Source organism: Pseudopipra pipra, chromosome 3, assembly GCF_036250125.1.
Source record: "Pseudopipra pipra isolate bDixPip1 chromosome 3, bDixPip1.hap1, whole genome shotgun sequence".
Classification (NCBI taxonomy): domain Eukaryota; kingdom Metazoa; phylum Chordata; class Aves; order Passeriformes; family Pipridae; genus Pseudopipra; species Pseudopipra pipra.
Window position 1 is genome coordinate 74428456 of NC_087551.1, and position 16559 is coordinate 74445014.

At 33.5% G+C, this 16559-nt stretch overlaps 1 protein-coding gene across 2 annotated transcripts in view; it reads left to right on the forward strand.

The window, feature by feature from the left end:
- ASCC3 (activating signal cointegrator 1 complex subunit 3) overlaps positions 1-16559 on the forward strand; it is a 262911-nt gene that overhangs the window by 100975 nt on the left and 145377 nt on the right. For both annotated transcript variants that reach the window (XM_064649888.1, XM_064649889.1), the window contains exons 11-13: positions 199-363; positions 10465-10641; positions 13713-13784. In XM_064649888.1, the coding sequence (XP_064505958.1) occupies positions 199-363; positions 10465-10641; positions 13713-13784 (414 nt within the window). The remainder of the gene's footprint in view (positions 1-198; positions 364-10464; positions 10642-13712; positions 13785-16559) is intronic.

A 16559-nucleotide genomic window follows, 5' to 3' on the forward strand; every position in this document is an offset into this window, starting at 1 on the left:
GTGGCCATCCAACACATGTTGATGCACCAAAATGTGTCTGTCTCATATTTAAAGTAGGCAAAACTTAAGATAACTTTGTTAAGTTCTACATTGCATTTACTCTGCTGTGTGTAAAATTACTGTGTTTCTGTGTATTTGTATCTGCATTTTAATTTCTAAATGCTTAATATTTCTTTTCTGATTTTTGTGCTCTACTAGATGCTTGTGACTACTCCAGAGAAATGGGATGTAGTGACAAGAAAAAGTGTTGGTGATGTAGCCCTCTCTCAGCTGGTAAAACTCTTGATTCTTGATGAAGTTCATCTGCTGCATGAAGACAGGGGACCAGTGCTTGAAAGTATAGTAGCACGTACTTTACGACAGGTAAGAGGGATATAATTTTATTTTGGTCAAGGTAGATAAATATCACTGTAAAGGGTAAAATGCTTAGACAAACAAACATGCTTAGGCAGTTTACAATTTATTTCACAGCTATTCTTTTTTACAGCTATTTACCAAGAGTGAAGAAAAATTTTTGGTTTTCTGCCTTCCCCTCTGTATTATATTAACTATCAGATTCCTAAGATGCATAACTTATTACAGAGCTATTTCTTTACTTATTATTTATTTGCTTAATTTACTTACTGTACAAGTAACAGCAAAATTAAACATTTTTAAGCAAATAATAATCAGGGTAGTGTTTTGACATAACCAGAACTGAGAGTATTTTCTTACCAGCAATGCTCATTTTCAATATGCAGTTTTTCCCTTTTTTGTTTTAATTAAGAGTAGTGTCTTAAATCTAAAACTTTCATCAATGCTAATAAAATACTACATAATTTTTACTTAAGCATAATTAGTCCTTTTTTTCCCCCCATGATTTAGTGGTACTTTATAAATACCAAGATTTGAAATGGCAAAAGGAGAAAAGAAATTTTTTTTTCTTTCAGTCTTGTACAAAAGAAGAATTCAGAGCTAGACAATGAATGAGATTGGTCTCAATGGTTAGATGTACATTTACAAGTAAAATAAAACATGGAATTTGGGGATGAATAGAAAGGAAGGAATTAGGATAAATAAATAATAGTAAGGGGGAGGATAGAGTGCAATTATTCTTTTTGCATCATGCAGAGCAAATGTCAATACAAGTAACCTGTAACAAATTAAAAATAAACGGTTATTATTGTTTTGGCTCTATTTGTAGTATGTTTTAAAGCATTTTAGCTTTCAAGATGCTTTTTTTCTTGGTGAGGCCACACTAACCTTGTTAAGGCTTTTTAAATTGTCTGATTCCAACTCTGCTAAGAACAAAATAAAATGGATGTCTGCTGTAATCCAGTACAGAAAGGGTAAAGTTCCTTTATGAAGAACAACAGAATTAATAATCCTTTAGAAGAAGCTAAACTTGGAGAGATTATTTTTTTTATGGAGATTAGAGCTTTGTGAAGTTTAGGCTACCTCAAAGACCGTAAAGCTTAACCAGTTTGGTATTGTATTTTCTTTCTCAAATGGTTTTGATAACTTTGTCTTCATTAGGTATCTTTAAAGTAAAGCATCTCAGCTTTTAGCAGTGACCATGATGGTCATTTTCTTCATGTAAAATTGCAAGGCTTATTCATTTTCTACTGCGAAGTTTTGTGAGACTTGTAAGATAGGCTTCAGCTGTACAAAATAGATGTTTAGAGCCATTTTAGCTGCCCTACATTATTCAACTTGGCATTCTGTTTCTGCTTCATTTGGACACAAATCTCCCCTAGATCCTTCGCTTTTGTGTGTGTCAAGCCTGTGCAGGTAACTTAAGAAATGTAAAATCTAAGGCAATTATATCTTGGGTATTGAATCCTACCCTTAGTGCATTTATTGCAATATAGTGTTTTACTTCAGCACTCATTTGAAAAATAGCTCTCAAGGGTGTTTTAATCTTTAGGATTTCAAGGCTTGTTTTACCTATTGAGTTGGAATTTAATTCATCTGGAATTGAACCTACTCAGTTGTAACCCTTCCTTAAGTAAAAAAGTTGGGAAGTAAAACAGTACACAAATCTTGAAAATTACCATCTTGCCACCTTTCTGAAGACCTTACTTATTCTAATTTAATAAGAAAGACAGTAATGGAGACCCCTATGAATCTTCACAAGAAGGTAGTTGCAGAGAAGGAAAACTTACAGTATAAAACACTAAAAAACCCCACACATTTAAACAAAACACAGAACTACTTGAAGAGTTTTTTAGAGTTCTGCTGTGGAAAACAACTGACAAAAATATTTTGAATTGCAAGCCTCCCAGAGAGCCTGGGGACAAAGAAACAGGAGATGTTTTGTACAATTATTTTACTTTTTAATATGAAAACAAATAATAAGAGGATTAGTGTTTAAAATTACACTGAAATGTTATAGTTCAGCATCTGAGTGAGCCTGCAAGCATGGTTCTAGGAAGTTTTCAGTATACATCCATAATTAATTATGAAATTACTGGAACTTTTACTCAGTCAGTAAAAAAGATAACGTATTGTTTCTGATTGCAGAAGAATTTCACTGGAGTTCACTGAAAATACTATTACAGGTGTTTTAAGTGTAAAAATATCACATCTAATGTTTTAATGATAGTTTGTGAAGAAAAAATATTCTGTTGCATTTCTTTGGTCTGTTTTATACATTTTGATACAAACTCATAAATGTTCCAGGAGCAGTAAGTAAATCTAAGATGTTCAGCCCATGCCTGGAGAATGTCCTTCTTTCTATGAGAATTTGAAGCTCCTTTCCAGACTTCTGAAAGTAGTTCTAGAACTTATTTTTCATTGATATCTATATAAATATCGTATTCATTCAATATTCATGCATACAGGAGGTACAAATAATTGTTCAATTCTTGAAAAAACCTAAAAAAACAGTGACAATATTAATCTGAAGTATCCTTATGTCAATTGCACCATGCAATAATTGCTGAAATCAATTTTCTGATTTGCATACAGGTTTAAGACATCTGAAATACTGACTGTTTTTTCCTAATTTGTAGTGAAGGGACTCAGAAAGTGTTTAGACAAGTAATTCAGAGAAAAATCCATTGCAGAGAAATAGTCACTAGATCAGATTGGGGGCTGTAGTAACTGGGAGCTTTTCTGGTAAATATCATTGACATTTTCCCGTTTTCTGTACTGTCCCTTTTGGCCCCTGTGGGAGACAGTGCGTTGAAGGAGTGTAATTTCTGATCTGACCTGGAATAGTCATTTCTTGTATCACTTCTGTAACAGAACAGTGATAAATTCCTTTGAATACTACTTCAGCCTTTTCAATAAATCACTAGTAGCGACTAATAATGGCATGTACCTCTAGTTTCATCTAGATCATAATTCCATAGCTTGTATATGAGACAATGTCGTGATTCCTGTGCAGGTCAGGATGTATAATGTAGTGCCTTTTACATTTTGCAGGGTTTGTTATCCTGTCTTGGAGCAAAAGCATAACTCTTGATCTCTTGTTTTGTTGGAGGTATGAGGGTTGTTTTGTTTAGATGGTGGATAATAGAAAAAAACCCACAACAGTTTTGGGGGTTTTTTTGTCTTTTTAAGAATTAGTGTTCAGCTAGCTACTTGGGCCTACAACTGTGCCAGAAAAGAGTGTTTTGAGATCTGTATTCATGCAAGGTACAAATACAGCTATCCAAATATGTGCTTAAAAGAGGAATATCCTGTTGCATTAGCAAGTGTGTCCTAATTTGTACCTCAAAATACTTGAATGATTGATGTACTTTCCCTCAGATGAACACTGAGTCACACCACTTACTGTAAGACTTTAACATGCTCATTTTTACTTATGGCATTTTTTAGAATTAGGTTTTATTTAAACCTGGAAGGAGCATATATATTGGAATTACTGAGTTTTACTCATAGCAGAATGAAGAGTATATTTGTGCACGTTTGCACTTTTCAAATTTTAGAGAATGTTTTTGCAAGTGATTTAAATTGACTTTGCTAAACATTTTGGTGGGAAAATTGCTTTGAGCTCTGTTATATACTGTAGGTATAACATCAAACAACTTCTTTGAATCCAATTTATAGCTTTGATGTTTAAAGTTTTAGTCCAGAGCATAATGCAGATGTAAAACTGAAATGCTTAAACTTTTTAATCAAACTTTCCACACTACAGTAATGTACTAAGCTTATTATCTTGAAAGAAAAAAATTGTCTGCTTTTAAAGGCCACTGGATTATTTTATCATAATTATTCAGAGATTTTGATGACTGCTGCTTATGTATATTTTTCACAAAAAGCATACTGAATACTACACTTGAGTGATTACGTGAATTTTGACACCTTCTCTCAAGTATATGAATGATAAATTAAATAAAAGAAAATCCATAGTAAAAGCATTCTCAGAGTTTGGGATACCAAAGCTCCCATCTTAGACACATAAGTATTGTTGCCATCATTGTCTCATTCTTCAAGTTTAAGTTTCAATTGCTTTATGTTTTTGTATTAGATCAATAAAGTTGCTCAATAAGTAATAGGTGGGATAATACAGCAGTACAAGCAATCCAGGAGATTTCTGGAATACATTGATGAGAGCTACCTCCTTCAGGCAATAGAACAGCCAACAGTGGTACTGTGCTATACCTTGTATTCATGAGGAAAGGAGGGCCTCATTGGGGAAGTGAAGATCAAAGGCAGCCTTGGCTGCACTGACCGTGAGATGTTGAAGTTCTCCTTCCCCTGGAAATTCTCATGTTTCCTTTCTGAGCTTTCTTTCCTCATGATACCTTATTTAGGAAACTTTCCATCTCAGCCGTAGTTTTCTTGTCTCTGGATGCATTTTCAATATCTCTACTGCCTTATTAACTCCTTTACCTTTTTTTTTTTTTCCTGTCCCTTTGATTCCCTTTTTTACCTCTAACTGTAAATCACAAGCAAACAGGTTCAGATGTTTCTCACCGAAACCCAATGTCTAATTGTTATCAAATTAGAAATTTCTGTATGCTTGGAATCCCATTCTTGATGATGAAAATTTGATCAGTTAAAAAAAAATAGTCAAGTCTGACAGCTAATGAACTAAAACCAGCTGCTTAGCTCTGTATATCTTGTGACTAATGGTAACCCACTGTAGTTCCTATATATGTCTTTTGGATCTAGAATGGCATTGGCATTTCATTTGGTTCTTCATTTCTCAGCTTGAGTGAGTACTGTTAGTTTTTTGTCTCCTTGATATTCCCTACATAGACTAATCAAGTTTCTCAGCATCTTTTCTTAAAGGGTAGATGAAACAAGGTTACTGCAGCTTTCTGCAATAATTTTTCAAACAATAGTGTTGTGGGTCTTTTTTTCCACTGGACTTTCTTATATTCACAATTGTATTTTAAAACCTGTCAACAAAACTGTGTTTTGTTGCATTTTCCTTCTATACTCAGTTCTATCCCTTTTATATCTTTAAGAATTGCATGTACTTAATTTGCTAGCACATCATCTTTTGAGCTTGCATTCATATACGTTTTTGTTAAGTCCTCAAACAAACCCTTTTTGTAGTTACTGCAGGATTCACTCATTGCTATAAGAATGTTTCCTGAGAATAGTGTCTTATGAGGTAAATGAAAAGAAATTTAATTTGAATGGGACTATCAACGTAGATTTAGCTGTATGCCTGACACACACATCAGTTATATTAATTCTGTCAATCACCTGCTCTTCTTGTCACCAGTTATTTTTTGGCTGTGTATCATAGGTAAATTATTGATTAGCGTTGGTCTTAGAAAGCAATTAGAGGAATCCCTTTTTAATTGCTGGTTTTCAGTTATACAATTCTTTAAAATCTGTCAGTTCATCAGCTTGTGATAAATTTAATATAGGCTTTCTTGCTATTCTGTGATGTTATTTTTAAAAACTATGTTGTGCAGCCATATGTCTAATGAGTCTTACATGAATCTGGATCTATCCTGCTGTCTTTTACACAGCCTTGTAGTTGTGTAAAAATGACTTTTTAAAAACAAACTACTTTTTTAAAACAAAACCTAATCTTCATTTGTTTGAAAAATGTTAAGTATCAGATATTGGAATTAATCTTCAGAAGCTTTTCTACTATTTTACATGACAGTGATGTCAGGAAGTCATTCTGCATGTCATTTTTTAGTATTGATATGTGGCTGGTTTTCCATTTTTGTGATATATCCATGGAGTTTAAAAGGTAACAGTGATTGTCATATGTTTGTGTTCTTTCATATTATGGTAAAGCAGTAAAACTAATTTGTAGAAGGCTTCATAGGCATTTTTGTTTCCTAGTTTGGGAACAAAATAGTAAGCGTCACATGAAAAGGTATTTTGTCAGTCAGGAAAAACTGACGTGGCACTGTACCCAGCCTAGAAATCTCTTAATAAATATATGAAAAATGTCATTTCTTAAGACAAAGTAATGCATAGTTAATATTTAGCTGAGGGAAAATAATATGGCTTCTGATAGTGCTTTCTGCATCGTTACATTTTTTCAGTACCTCTAGATTTTTAAATATATTCTAAATGGACGACTGAGATCAGAGTATTTTCAGGGTTCATTGGAAGCAGAGTAAAACTAATAAAATTACTTAACTAGATGGTTGCCTAGTAACAAATGCATTCTGTGCAGAGTGAGGTGCAGATAACATCCTATACAGAATCTTCAAAATAGTATTAGTAATTGCATTTTTACTATGTACTTTTGGTTTTGCAATTTTACTGGTTTTTTCTATTTTTCTTCCTGAAACTATAAAACTGCCACCTATGGGGACTGATTGACTTCTAAACTCTTTCATTAATAGTAAGCAGTATAGCAATAAACAGGGAAACATTGATGAAACATTCTAACAACTGATTAGTAATTTTGAAACACCTTTAATTCTTTTTTAATGTTCTAAGCATTTCTTGGTTCTTTTTCCATTTCTCTTTGTCTTTTGTTTTGGATAATGTAAATAACATAGGTCCTGTGAGAGAATGAGACATAGAGCCATTCTGTGGGTAGGATAGTATCCAACTAGTAACTAATATGAATCCCCATATGTAGTACTTCATTCTTATTACTGTTGAATAGGGGACTCAGGAACCCATGTAAAGAATTCATCTTCTTTCACATCTGGACTGATAACTAAATGCTTGTGTCTAATTTTCTGAGTATCTTTAGTGTACATCTGAAGGGCATTCAGACTAACTGTAGCGAGTGTGTTGAAGTGATCCTGGGTCTTCTGAATATCAGATTAATTTCTAACCAGCAGACAATTCTTCAAAGATTAAAATGTGTAAACTTGTGTGCTTCACTTAATTCTGTGCTCAAGTTGAACAATCAGGGATATGCTTTCCAGCTTGATTGTAATTCATTCCGTGAATGTGATATTTTAATACATGGAAATGGGAAGGCTGCCAAGATCACAAAGTTCAGGGAGAACTTTAGAAGTCAGATAAAAGAGTATCTCTGTGTACACTCCATATGCTCTCAAGTGGCGGCTGTAATGTAATGAGATGATATGCAAATCATAAAACTTATTAGGAAGAAAATGATCCTGATGTGATCAATTTACAATCCAGAGAGGCACTTCCCATACCTGATCCCTTATCATTTATACTGTAAACACAGCTGATGCTTGAGTGTGGGAAATCGGTACCGGAGAGCTCTTTTGCGATTATTTTTTCTGTATACGTGGAATTTCATGGTGTGGTAATCGTGTTCTGTGAACGTGTCTGGTGAACATGCTGTCAATTCTCTGCGTGCCATCATGAATGCTTCTGAATTAGATATACTAATTAGATATGTCAAGTAAATAAAGTTATGGCAATTTTATTTCTTATTTCCAGTGTAACATCAAATCAATAAAACATCTAAGGCTTTTAAAGAACATGATGTGCAGACACATTTCAGTTTTTCAAAGAAAGCCTAATTTCAAATGGTGCTTATATTTTTACTGGGATAATTCAATACATATGAAGAATAAAACATCAGAGATTGTGTTCCAGTAGTGAAGAAAATGCACTTAGCTACATACCACCAGCCAGTGATAGGGAAGGTAAAAAGCAAGCTTTGTCATCCAAAGATGTCTTCTCAGTAATTTTTACTTCAGTTTCAGGAAAACACTGTAGGTTCATAGTGTCTTGTATATGAAGTCATAATCTCTAATTGGTATTTTTAGGACCAAATAATAAGTTATCCAGTGCTTGAAAAATATTAATTTTTGAATGGACCATATTTACAAAAGGCATCTGTGCACTTTCAGTGCTTACTGTTCTTTAGAAGCATCTGAGAGCAAAACACATTAATGCTTGCTCTTCAAGGGAAAGTCAGAAAAGTAGTTGAAAAATGTATGCAGAGAACTCTGTTATAAAAATGTGTTAGAATTCTAAATACCATTATGAAAAATAAAGTTTCTGTAGTGCTTGGACAGATGAATAATAGATGAATAGTTGAAACTGAATTATAATCACAGAGAAAATGCAAAAATAATTCATGTGGTATGGTTGCGTCTTCAAGTAGTTTTGTTTTTTTTTAAAGTTTAGCACAGTTTTAGTCACTGCTGTTTGTACACTGCCATGTATAATTAAAAAAATAAAAGCACCTCATTCTGTATATGCATGTGATGATGTGCAGACACATAGGCATTTAGTTTACAGTTTTAATTCAATCTGAGCATAAAATAATTGGAACTACTGTTATTTTGTCTTTTAGGTCAAATATACCTCTTTTTGCTTTTTGATTATATTATATATATATGTGTAAATTATTTATGGTTTTGTTGCTAAGCAAATATAAAAGTAGATGATGAAAAAATAAAGATTTTTTTTTGGATGGCCTTGAAAGAGGTTAGAGAAATTAATGGAAAAATTTAGAGTCATAATAGTTTTTAAGATGATTAGAGGGATATTACCTCAAGTACCTCAAGTCCTATGTCCAGTTCTGGGCCCCTTAGTTTAGGAAGGATATTGAGTTGCTGGAGCATGTCCAAAGAAAGGCAGCAAGGCTGGTGAAGGAACTGGAGCACAAGTCCTTTAATAAGCAGCTGAGGAAGCTGGGGTAGTTCAGCGTGGAGAAGAGGCGGCTCAGGAGAGACCTTGTCACTCTCTACAACTACCTGAAAGGGGTCAGTCTCTTTTCCCAGGCAACAAGCAATAGGACAAGAGGACACAGTCTTAAGCTGTGCCAGGGAGGTTTAGGTTGGACATGAGGAAGAAGTTCTACACAGAAAGTGATTGGGCATTGGAATGGGCTGCCAGGGAGGTGGTGGAGTCACCATCCCTGGAGGTGTTTAAGAAAAGACTGAATGTGGCTCTTGGATGGTCTAGTTGACCAGGGTGGCGTTGAATCATAGGCTGGACTCTATGATCTCAGAGGTCTTTTCCAGCCTAGTTGATTCTGTGATTCTGAGTTTGGGGAATGGTTTACTTGGGGATTTAGTTTATTATTTTGGTGTGCTTGTTATTCTTCAGGTCTATTTTATAGTATGGTGTATTTTATCTTCCTTGAGAATGCTCTTCATTTATTTTTTAGTTGCCTTTTTTGAAAACTTTTAATTCGTCTGTTTTAATTACATTTCTTTCACTTTAACTCAAAACATCTGAGTGATTCAAAAATCTCTGTTCTAAGTAAAACCTCATATTGTTTTGAATAGGACTTAGCCAGGTAGAATTTACCCGCCCTACTCATCTTGAAACATTCACATATTTGAGATAAGTTGAGAACCTCATATATGGCTTCAGTTACAGTGTCTAAAAAGCCTTCAGAAGAAAATTACTATGAACTTTGGTTCTAAATAATTATGCTAGTAAGAAAGTTGTGAGCCAGCCTACACAACTTTTAATATTGCAGAAGGAAATGGGAAAATTCTTGCATACTTTCCTCATTCAGGTCTTTTGTCTGCCTTCATTCTTTTTGAAAATTACCTGGAAATACATATAATATGCAGGCTTTTATATGGAACAGAGGGTTTTGTTGTAAAGCACCATTTCTGTCCCTTATCAAATGGAAAGGCATGTAAACCAAACACTTGAGTAATTTGAAAAAAAAAAAAGGAAGAAAAAAGGAAGAAACACCTGTTACAGAGAACTGGAATAGATTGTCTAAAAGAGTTGCAGAAGCAAAAATCAAAAAAAAGAAGAGTGGCATGAATAACATTTTTGTTTCTTTTCAGAATTGTAGTGTGATTTGGACTAAGAAAGAAAAGATACCAAATTATGTGTCCCAGTTTTGCCTATAAATTAGAATATCCCTTCTTAACAAAGCCAATTTTCTGCTGTTGTTCTCTCATGTCAGTTAATGACTGCTAACCTTTTGGAGGGCAAAAGTACAATAAAATAGTTGAATAAGCAAGATTTGATGGAATTGCAGAATGCTCTGGTTTCAACACAGATAATCACTAACTCACATCTATTGCTCACCTTTTGTAGAAAGTATGAACTGCTTATTTCATGAGGGATGTTTTAAAACTCTGCTTGATTGCTTGGCTTACAACACTTGGATAATTTACAGGTTTTTTGGTTTTTTAATAGGTTGAATCTACACAAAGTATGATTAGGATTTTGGGCCTTTCAGCTACATTACCCAATTATCTTGATGTTGCTACATTTCTACACGTCAATCCCTGTATTGGACTATTCTACTTTGATGGCCGTTTCCGACCTGTACCTCTGGGGCAAACCTTTATAGGAATTAAGACAACCAATAAGGTAAGGAATCGTGAATGCCAAAGAAAGGGTCACTGTTGGTTTTGATCATGCTTTATATATGTATGTGTAGGAGGTACTGGTTTATTATGCTGCGGGTGTTTCATGAAGCATATTTTCTTTTGTATAAAGATACACCTAATTGAAAGTTGCTCTAAGAATCTTATTACCTCTGTTTACAATACTCGTAAGTAGGCCTTGTTGCAGTTGAATACAATGGTATCTAGCTTTGCATTGCCTCTTCTTCACTACCAAATTTTGCTTGTTGAAGCATCTTCGACTGCGAAGTTGCTGTAGCAGCTGCCTCTCTCATTTCGGTTTTCCATTTCCCTAGTAACAGTGGTGCTTCCTGTTTGGCTGTAAGGGTGCATGAGAAACGTTATAAGAAAAATACTATTCTTTTAAATCTGTATATATATAATAACATGACATGCGTTAATACTAGTTGGATATAAGTTACTGATGAAAACCTTAGCATGCTAAACCATTAATTATTGTATGTACATATTTGATAGAAACCGTATTTAAAGTAGTCTCTAAATAGGCTTCTTTACTCTTTGTGCTTTTGCTCATTTTGGGAAACATTAATAAATTTGGTCAGGTATAATATTCCTATTAGAAATCATAAGTGCAGTGCCACTTGACATGTAATTTATAGTTCTTTAAATACAGGAATTTATACAAATTAACTGATAATTAAAGCTTATATAGCTTAACTTTTAGAAAACTTGTTCACCTATTATTTAAATTAATAGAAATCAAAATATTTTCAATCAAATGTTAATTTCATAGCTTAATCAATCATAGCATATTTTTTAGTTTTTGTAAAAATGGCCATTGCTTTTCTTACTAGATTATTTAAGTAGTCATTCCATCTGCAGTGCAGGAAAGGAACTTACTTTACAACTGTAGGGAGATGTTTTAAATCTATACACACGAGAATAGTTTACCATATGGTGCTTACCATGATTTGCATATTTTAACCTTCATTAATTGTTTTAAGTACCTTCACTATTATTTGCTGTTGCTTTTCATTGATCTTTCACTGCTATTTGATTTTAATATTTAGTTTAATTCCACTGTATAGTAAGAAAAAAGAAGATAGTCTATTTTTTCATACTCCCTTTAGAGTGCATTTGTTATTTAAAAATCAAAGAAATATATAAATAATCCTGGAAAATTTGAAATTATTAAAAAAAAAGTAGTTTTCTAAAGAAGCATAAGGAGATGAGAAAATATTAGAAGGTAGTAGTTATTCTGAAATATGAATACCTGGCAGACTGTCTTGGTAACAGCCAGGAGTTCTTTTGCTTTTCAGAAGATTGTCATAACGAATTTCATAGAGCATAATATATTTTGCAATCAAAATAATACACTTTATAGCAAGCAAAAAGTAAAAATATTAAACCTCTTTGAAAATGAATTCTATTCAAGATAACACCTAATACTAAAGTTGCCAGATTGTTGCCAATATCAACATGCTTCTGGTCTATGTGAGAGGAGGAAGGCGATGTAAGAAACCACAGGATCAAGAGAAGTTATTGTAGGACATCAGCAAGTGCAGTCAGTGCTATGTCTATATCCATACTAATGAGTTGCAAGGAGATGGAGGGTTGTTAGTTACTTTATGGAGATGGTTTGCCACAGTTTTCTGAAATCCTGTACCAAAAAAGCTCCCCAAAAATTTGAAGCTGATTAGCTATTTACAGAATCACGTGCAAACTCTAGGAAAGCTTTCAAAGGCAAGGACAATCTGGTGCATTCATTATGCATAGAAGTTAGCTGGGAAAGCTCTTGAAACTCTGTATGTTGAAATTCTTAGAGCATATGGGACCAAGACTAAAGTTTGGCTTCTTCAGTTGAGGTCTGGTAATGTCAGATATTTTTTCTTTAATGTCAGTTCTTTTTCTTTATGCATTTTTATTTTTTTCTCTTTAGGTATAAATGCAAAGAAAATATAAAGTTATGTTTGTATGTATGTGTATGTGTGTATGTATGTCCATGTGTATTTATGCACTGCTTATATATGTTTCTCCTTAATGATTTTCATTTGCTACTATTTGAGAAAAAAATGCTAACCTCTCATTTTCAGAATAATTAGACTGGCTGCTTGTCCCTTGCACACGTCTGTATTTTTTCATCTTTTTGCTACTAGTCCAATTTCAAATAGGAACATTCTCTGCTTTCCTCTAAAGCTCTTTTAAAGCTGTGATTTTCAACTTTCAGCTAGTCTACATAACTCCAAGTACTAAATTTCCTTTTTCAAATTTTTGCATGCTTTGTTCTTGTAAAACATTTTTTTGTGCCAAACCAATTCGGTTATAAAACACAAGTGCACAAATAAAGAATGGAGTGATTGCTCTAATTTTGGACTTATTTATTTTGATTTGCCACAACCTTGATATTGAGGTGCTTTCAAGTAGATACATGCTGTTTATATTGTAACACATTAAAGAAATAGAAAAAAAAATCTTTAGAGTAGGTTGAGGAATACTTTTTATTTCAGCCAGAATATTCCTTAAACATTTTATTTATCCTTAACTGTAAATTCTCTACATGGTACTCTCACTGTTCTCTGTGCATGACCCAGCTATGAAGAAATTTCTGTTCTCTATGGCAAAAAAACTGAACTACCAGTAATTTCCTGTAGATAAATATATACATATGCAATGTAGAAACTATTTTTATGTACCAAATAGAAACCTTAATACTAGATAAGATATATTAAATTGATATTTCCTCAATATCCTGTAGAAGTAAGATTCCTTAATACAAAACAGATAAATTAAGGAACGGGGTTACCTCTCTTTCGTCATTAAAAAACACCAGCAAAGTGACATAATAAATTTTCTATTAACTGCCCTTACTCATATTTTATCTACTTATTTTCATATTCTGTTTCTGAATTTAAAAATAACAAAATGCTATAGTTAGGAATGGGAATCTATATATTTTATATTTAATTGTATAATCAAATTTATCTTTTATGGATCACTGTAAATTGCTTGATATGTTGTAGAAAATACATAAAGATAGAAATTATTTTAATATGGACTATGATGTTTGTTTTTCAGGTGCAGCAGCTGAATCACATGGATGAAGTGTGTTATGAAAATGTGCTGAAGCAAATAATGGCTGGACACCAGGTATTTATTTTTTGTTTTGATTTCCATTCAGAACATATATAAAGAAGTTAGTTTTGATGATCATAGTGATGCATTAAGAATTTCTTTTTTGAAGATTTGTTACTTCAGAGATAATCTCTAACCTTGAGAACACTTCATAGAAATAGCATACAAGAAAATCTAAACTGACTGAATAGTGTTAGCTTCTAACAGAGGTCAAAATTCCTGGTACTTTACATATCCTCAAAGTAATTAATGTATATTTATGTCACTTTTTTTAAAATTACAAGACCTTACACTGAGGTGCATTTAAAGATTTAAAAAATTAAAAATACATAACTTAGTTATTATATTCTTAGCCTTTCACATATCTTTCAAATCTCAATCTCTCCTGTTAGAGATGAGGGATGAGAATTATGCAATGTTCAAGTCATAGTGCATAAGGGCTCAGCATCTGTCATTTGATACGTCCTGGGGTTCGTGTTTTGTTTTCTTTTTAAGGGAAGTCATCCTGCATTTTGCTTTACAATAGAGGTTTCTGCAGTGAATTTTCACGTCTGATGTTCCCCTCTGATAAGATTGTGGGCCTAACTATTTGCCTGAATAGTTTATCATTCTGTTATTGTGCTCCTGAATCGCTCCCACAAAATGTCTTGTTTTTGTTAGAACTTTGCACATAAAGCAGGTATGGCACCTGTTCAGAGCAATATAAAATGCTAGTGCACTATGATGCTTGAAGAGGCTTTTCACTAAATAACCTATATATAAAAGGCGGAAACTCTGTCCCCTATAGTCACACTAAGAATTGCACTTTTTGCCCTTTTCACAAAAAATTCATTGTATTTTTTGAAAGATGAACAGTTGGTTTATGACCTGGGGGGGAAGGGGAAATACTTCAGCCAGCTTCCTAGTCCTTCTGCCCCCCCCTTCCCGCCCTACTTTACACCATTCTTCCACTTCTCTTGTTGTTGTCAGTTACTGTTGTTACATTCAGAAAACTTGCATGAAGATGACATATGGAAATGCTGTTATTTTCCTCTTATTGAAATTTGTTAGCACTATCAAGGGAACTTTGCTTTCTCCTCATTGTCAGTTATGCCCGTGCGTTACCAAATTCCTAACACTGAAGTACATTTAGTTTTTTATCTTTCATTTCTTGTTATTATTTCGTGTATTTTCACTTGCTGTAGTGCAGGTAGCAGATTCTTTACATCAGTAGCGTCTAAGTAATTGGATTCCCAGTAGGAAGTCATATGCTGTTCCAGCATGTTTATTGCACCTTTCTTCCCTTCTCTTTTCTTAACACTGAGGAAAAAATGGACTGCAAACATATATAATATTATATAATAAGTACAATTAGTTGTTCAGTCCTAGTTTTAGTTCTTGTACTGGCAGATGAACGCATTAGTGTTTTGTTTTAAGGCATGAGCTACAGCTGTAAGAGGTTGAGTGAAGAATGGTAGTCTACTAAATGTTACAGTTTCAGCAGCAGACGTTGCTGATTTCAGTTTCTGAAAATTGTATGGACAAAGCAGAAGTATGGTTTCCCTTGCTATATAAATGTTGATTTCAGAACATTTAGATTAATTTGATTCAAATGATTGTAAATTCTTTTTGGTTGAAAAGGTTCATTCTGCTGTGTTGCGCATACTCTCTAAAGTACACATCTAAATAGCAACCGGTTGCACTGGGCTTTTCTTCATAGTATTTAATACATATTGGTCCTGACATTTATGAAACCAAAATTCATAACCTGAAACGAATGATATACAAATACTGGTATACAGGCTTTGACAGTGCAGAATCAAGTATATCAACTAGTTATCCTAATACAGTTAATTATATTATAGTATGTATTATTGTACCACATTAAAAATTAGAGTTTTCCTTTTAGTGAGTATGCTGTGACAAATCTGTCTAATCATTAAACCAACTGCAGGTGTTTAAAAATGTGGGAAAAAAACCCCAGGTCATGTAGATATATGTACATTGAGATGCCTGCCCCATAGTGTAAAATGAGTATTATGAGTGAATATGATTAACATTACACTAGGAAGGCTTTCTTTTGTGTCTTTTAACAATTTTGATAATGCCCTTTGATCCTCTAAAGTTATTACACCTTCTTCTGATTTTCTGAGTTTCTAGAAACCTGTTACCTTGTGTCCACGTTCACCACAGGCTATTGTTATGCTCTGTTAACTCTTTTAGCTTGTGTGATCCATAAAACTTGTGTTTATTCACATTCTATGTGTGCAAAGTTTGTTTTCTTTTTAACAAAGCTGTCGTTTTCCCTAAATATACTTCTTAGAAAGATGTATTCATATCTTTCCTCCCTCCCCCCAGTATTAAAGAAAAATTTCCACAGCTGTTGTATATCTGTATGACATTTAGGAGATGGCTGAGATTTTATATCTATTCAGGCAGTGATCTGTGACAGAGAACCCGAAACCTCTCTGTTCTGTCTTGTACTGAAATGCAAGAAAGAAATACCAGAATCAGTAAAAAAACCTTTTCCCCTTCTAAAGTTGCTTGAATTAATGTACACCTTTCTGTGGCCATCAAACTTTCACAACATTGTCTCTTTTAAAGATTCTTGACCAGAGTCTTTGGAATGTCTTAATAAATTGAATTCAACATTGTTTGTTTATCTACTGTTCTTTTAACTCATTCTCAAAGAATTCTACCATTCCAGAACCAAATAATTTACTCTTATGGAAGTCATGCTGATGTGTCAGTGTCATATTATGGGTTACAGTGTAAGGCTTGACTGCAGTTATGTGTTCATGTGTTTTTATT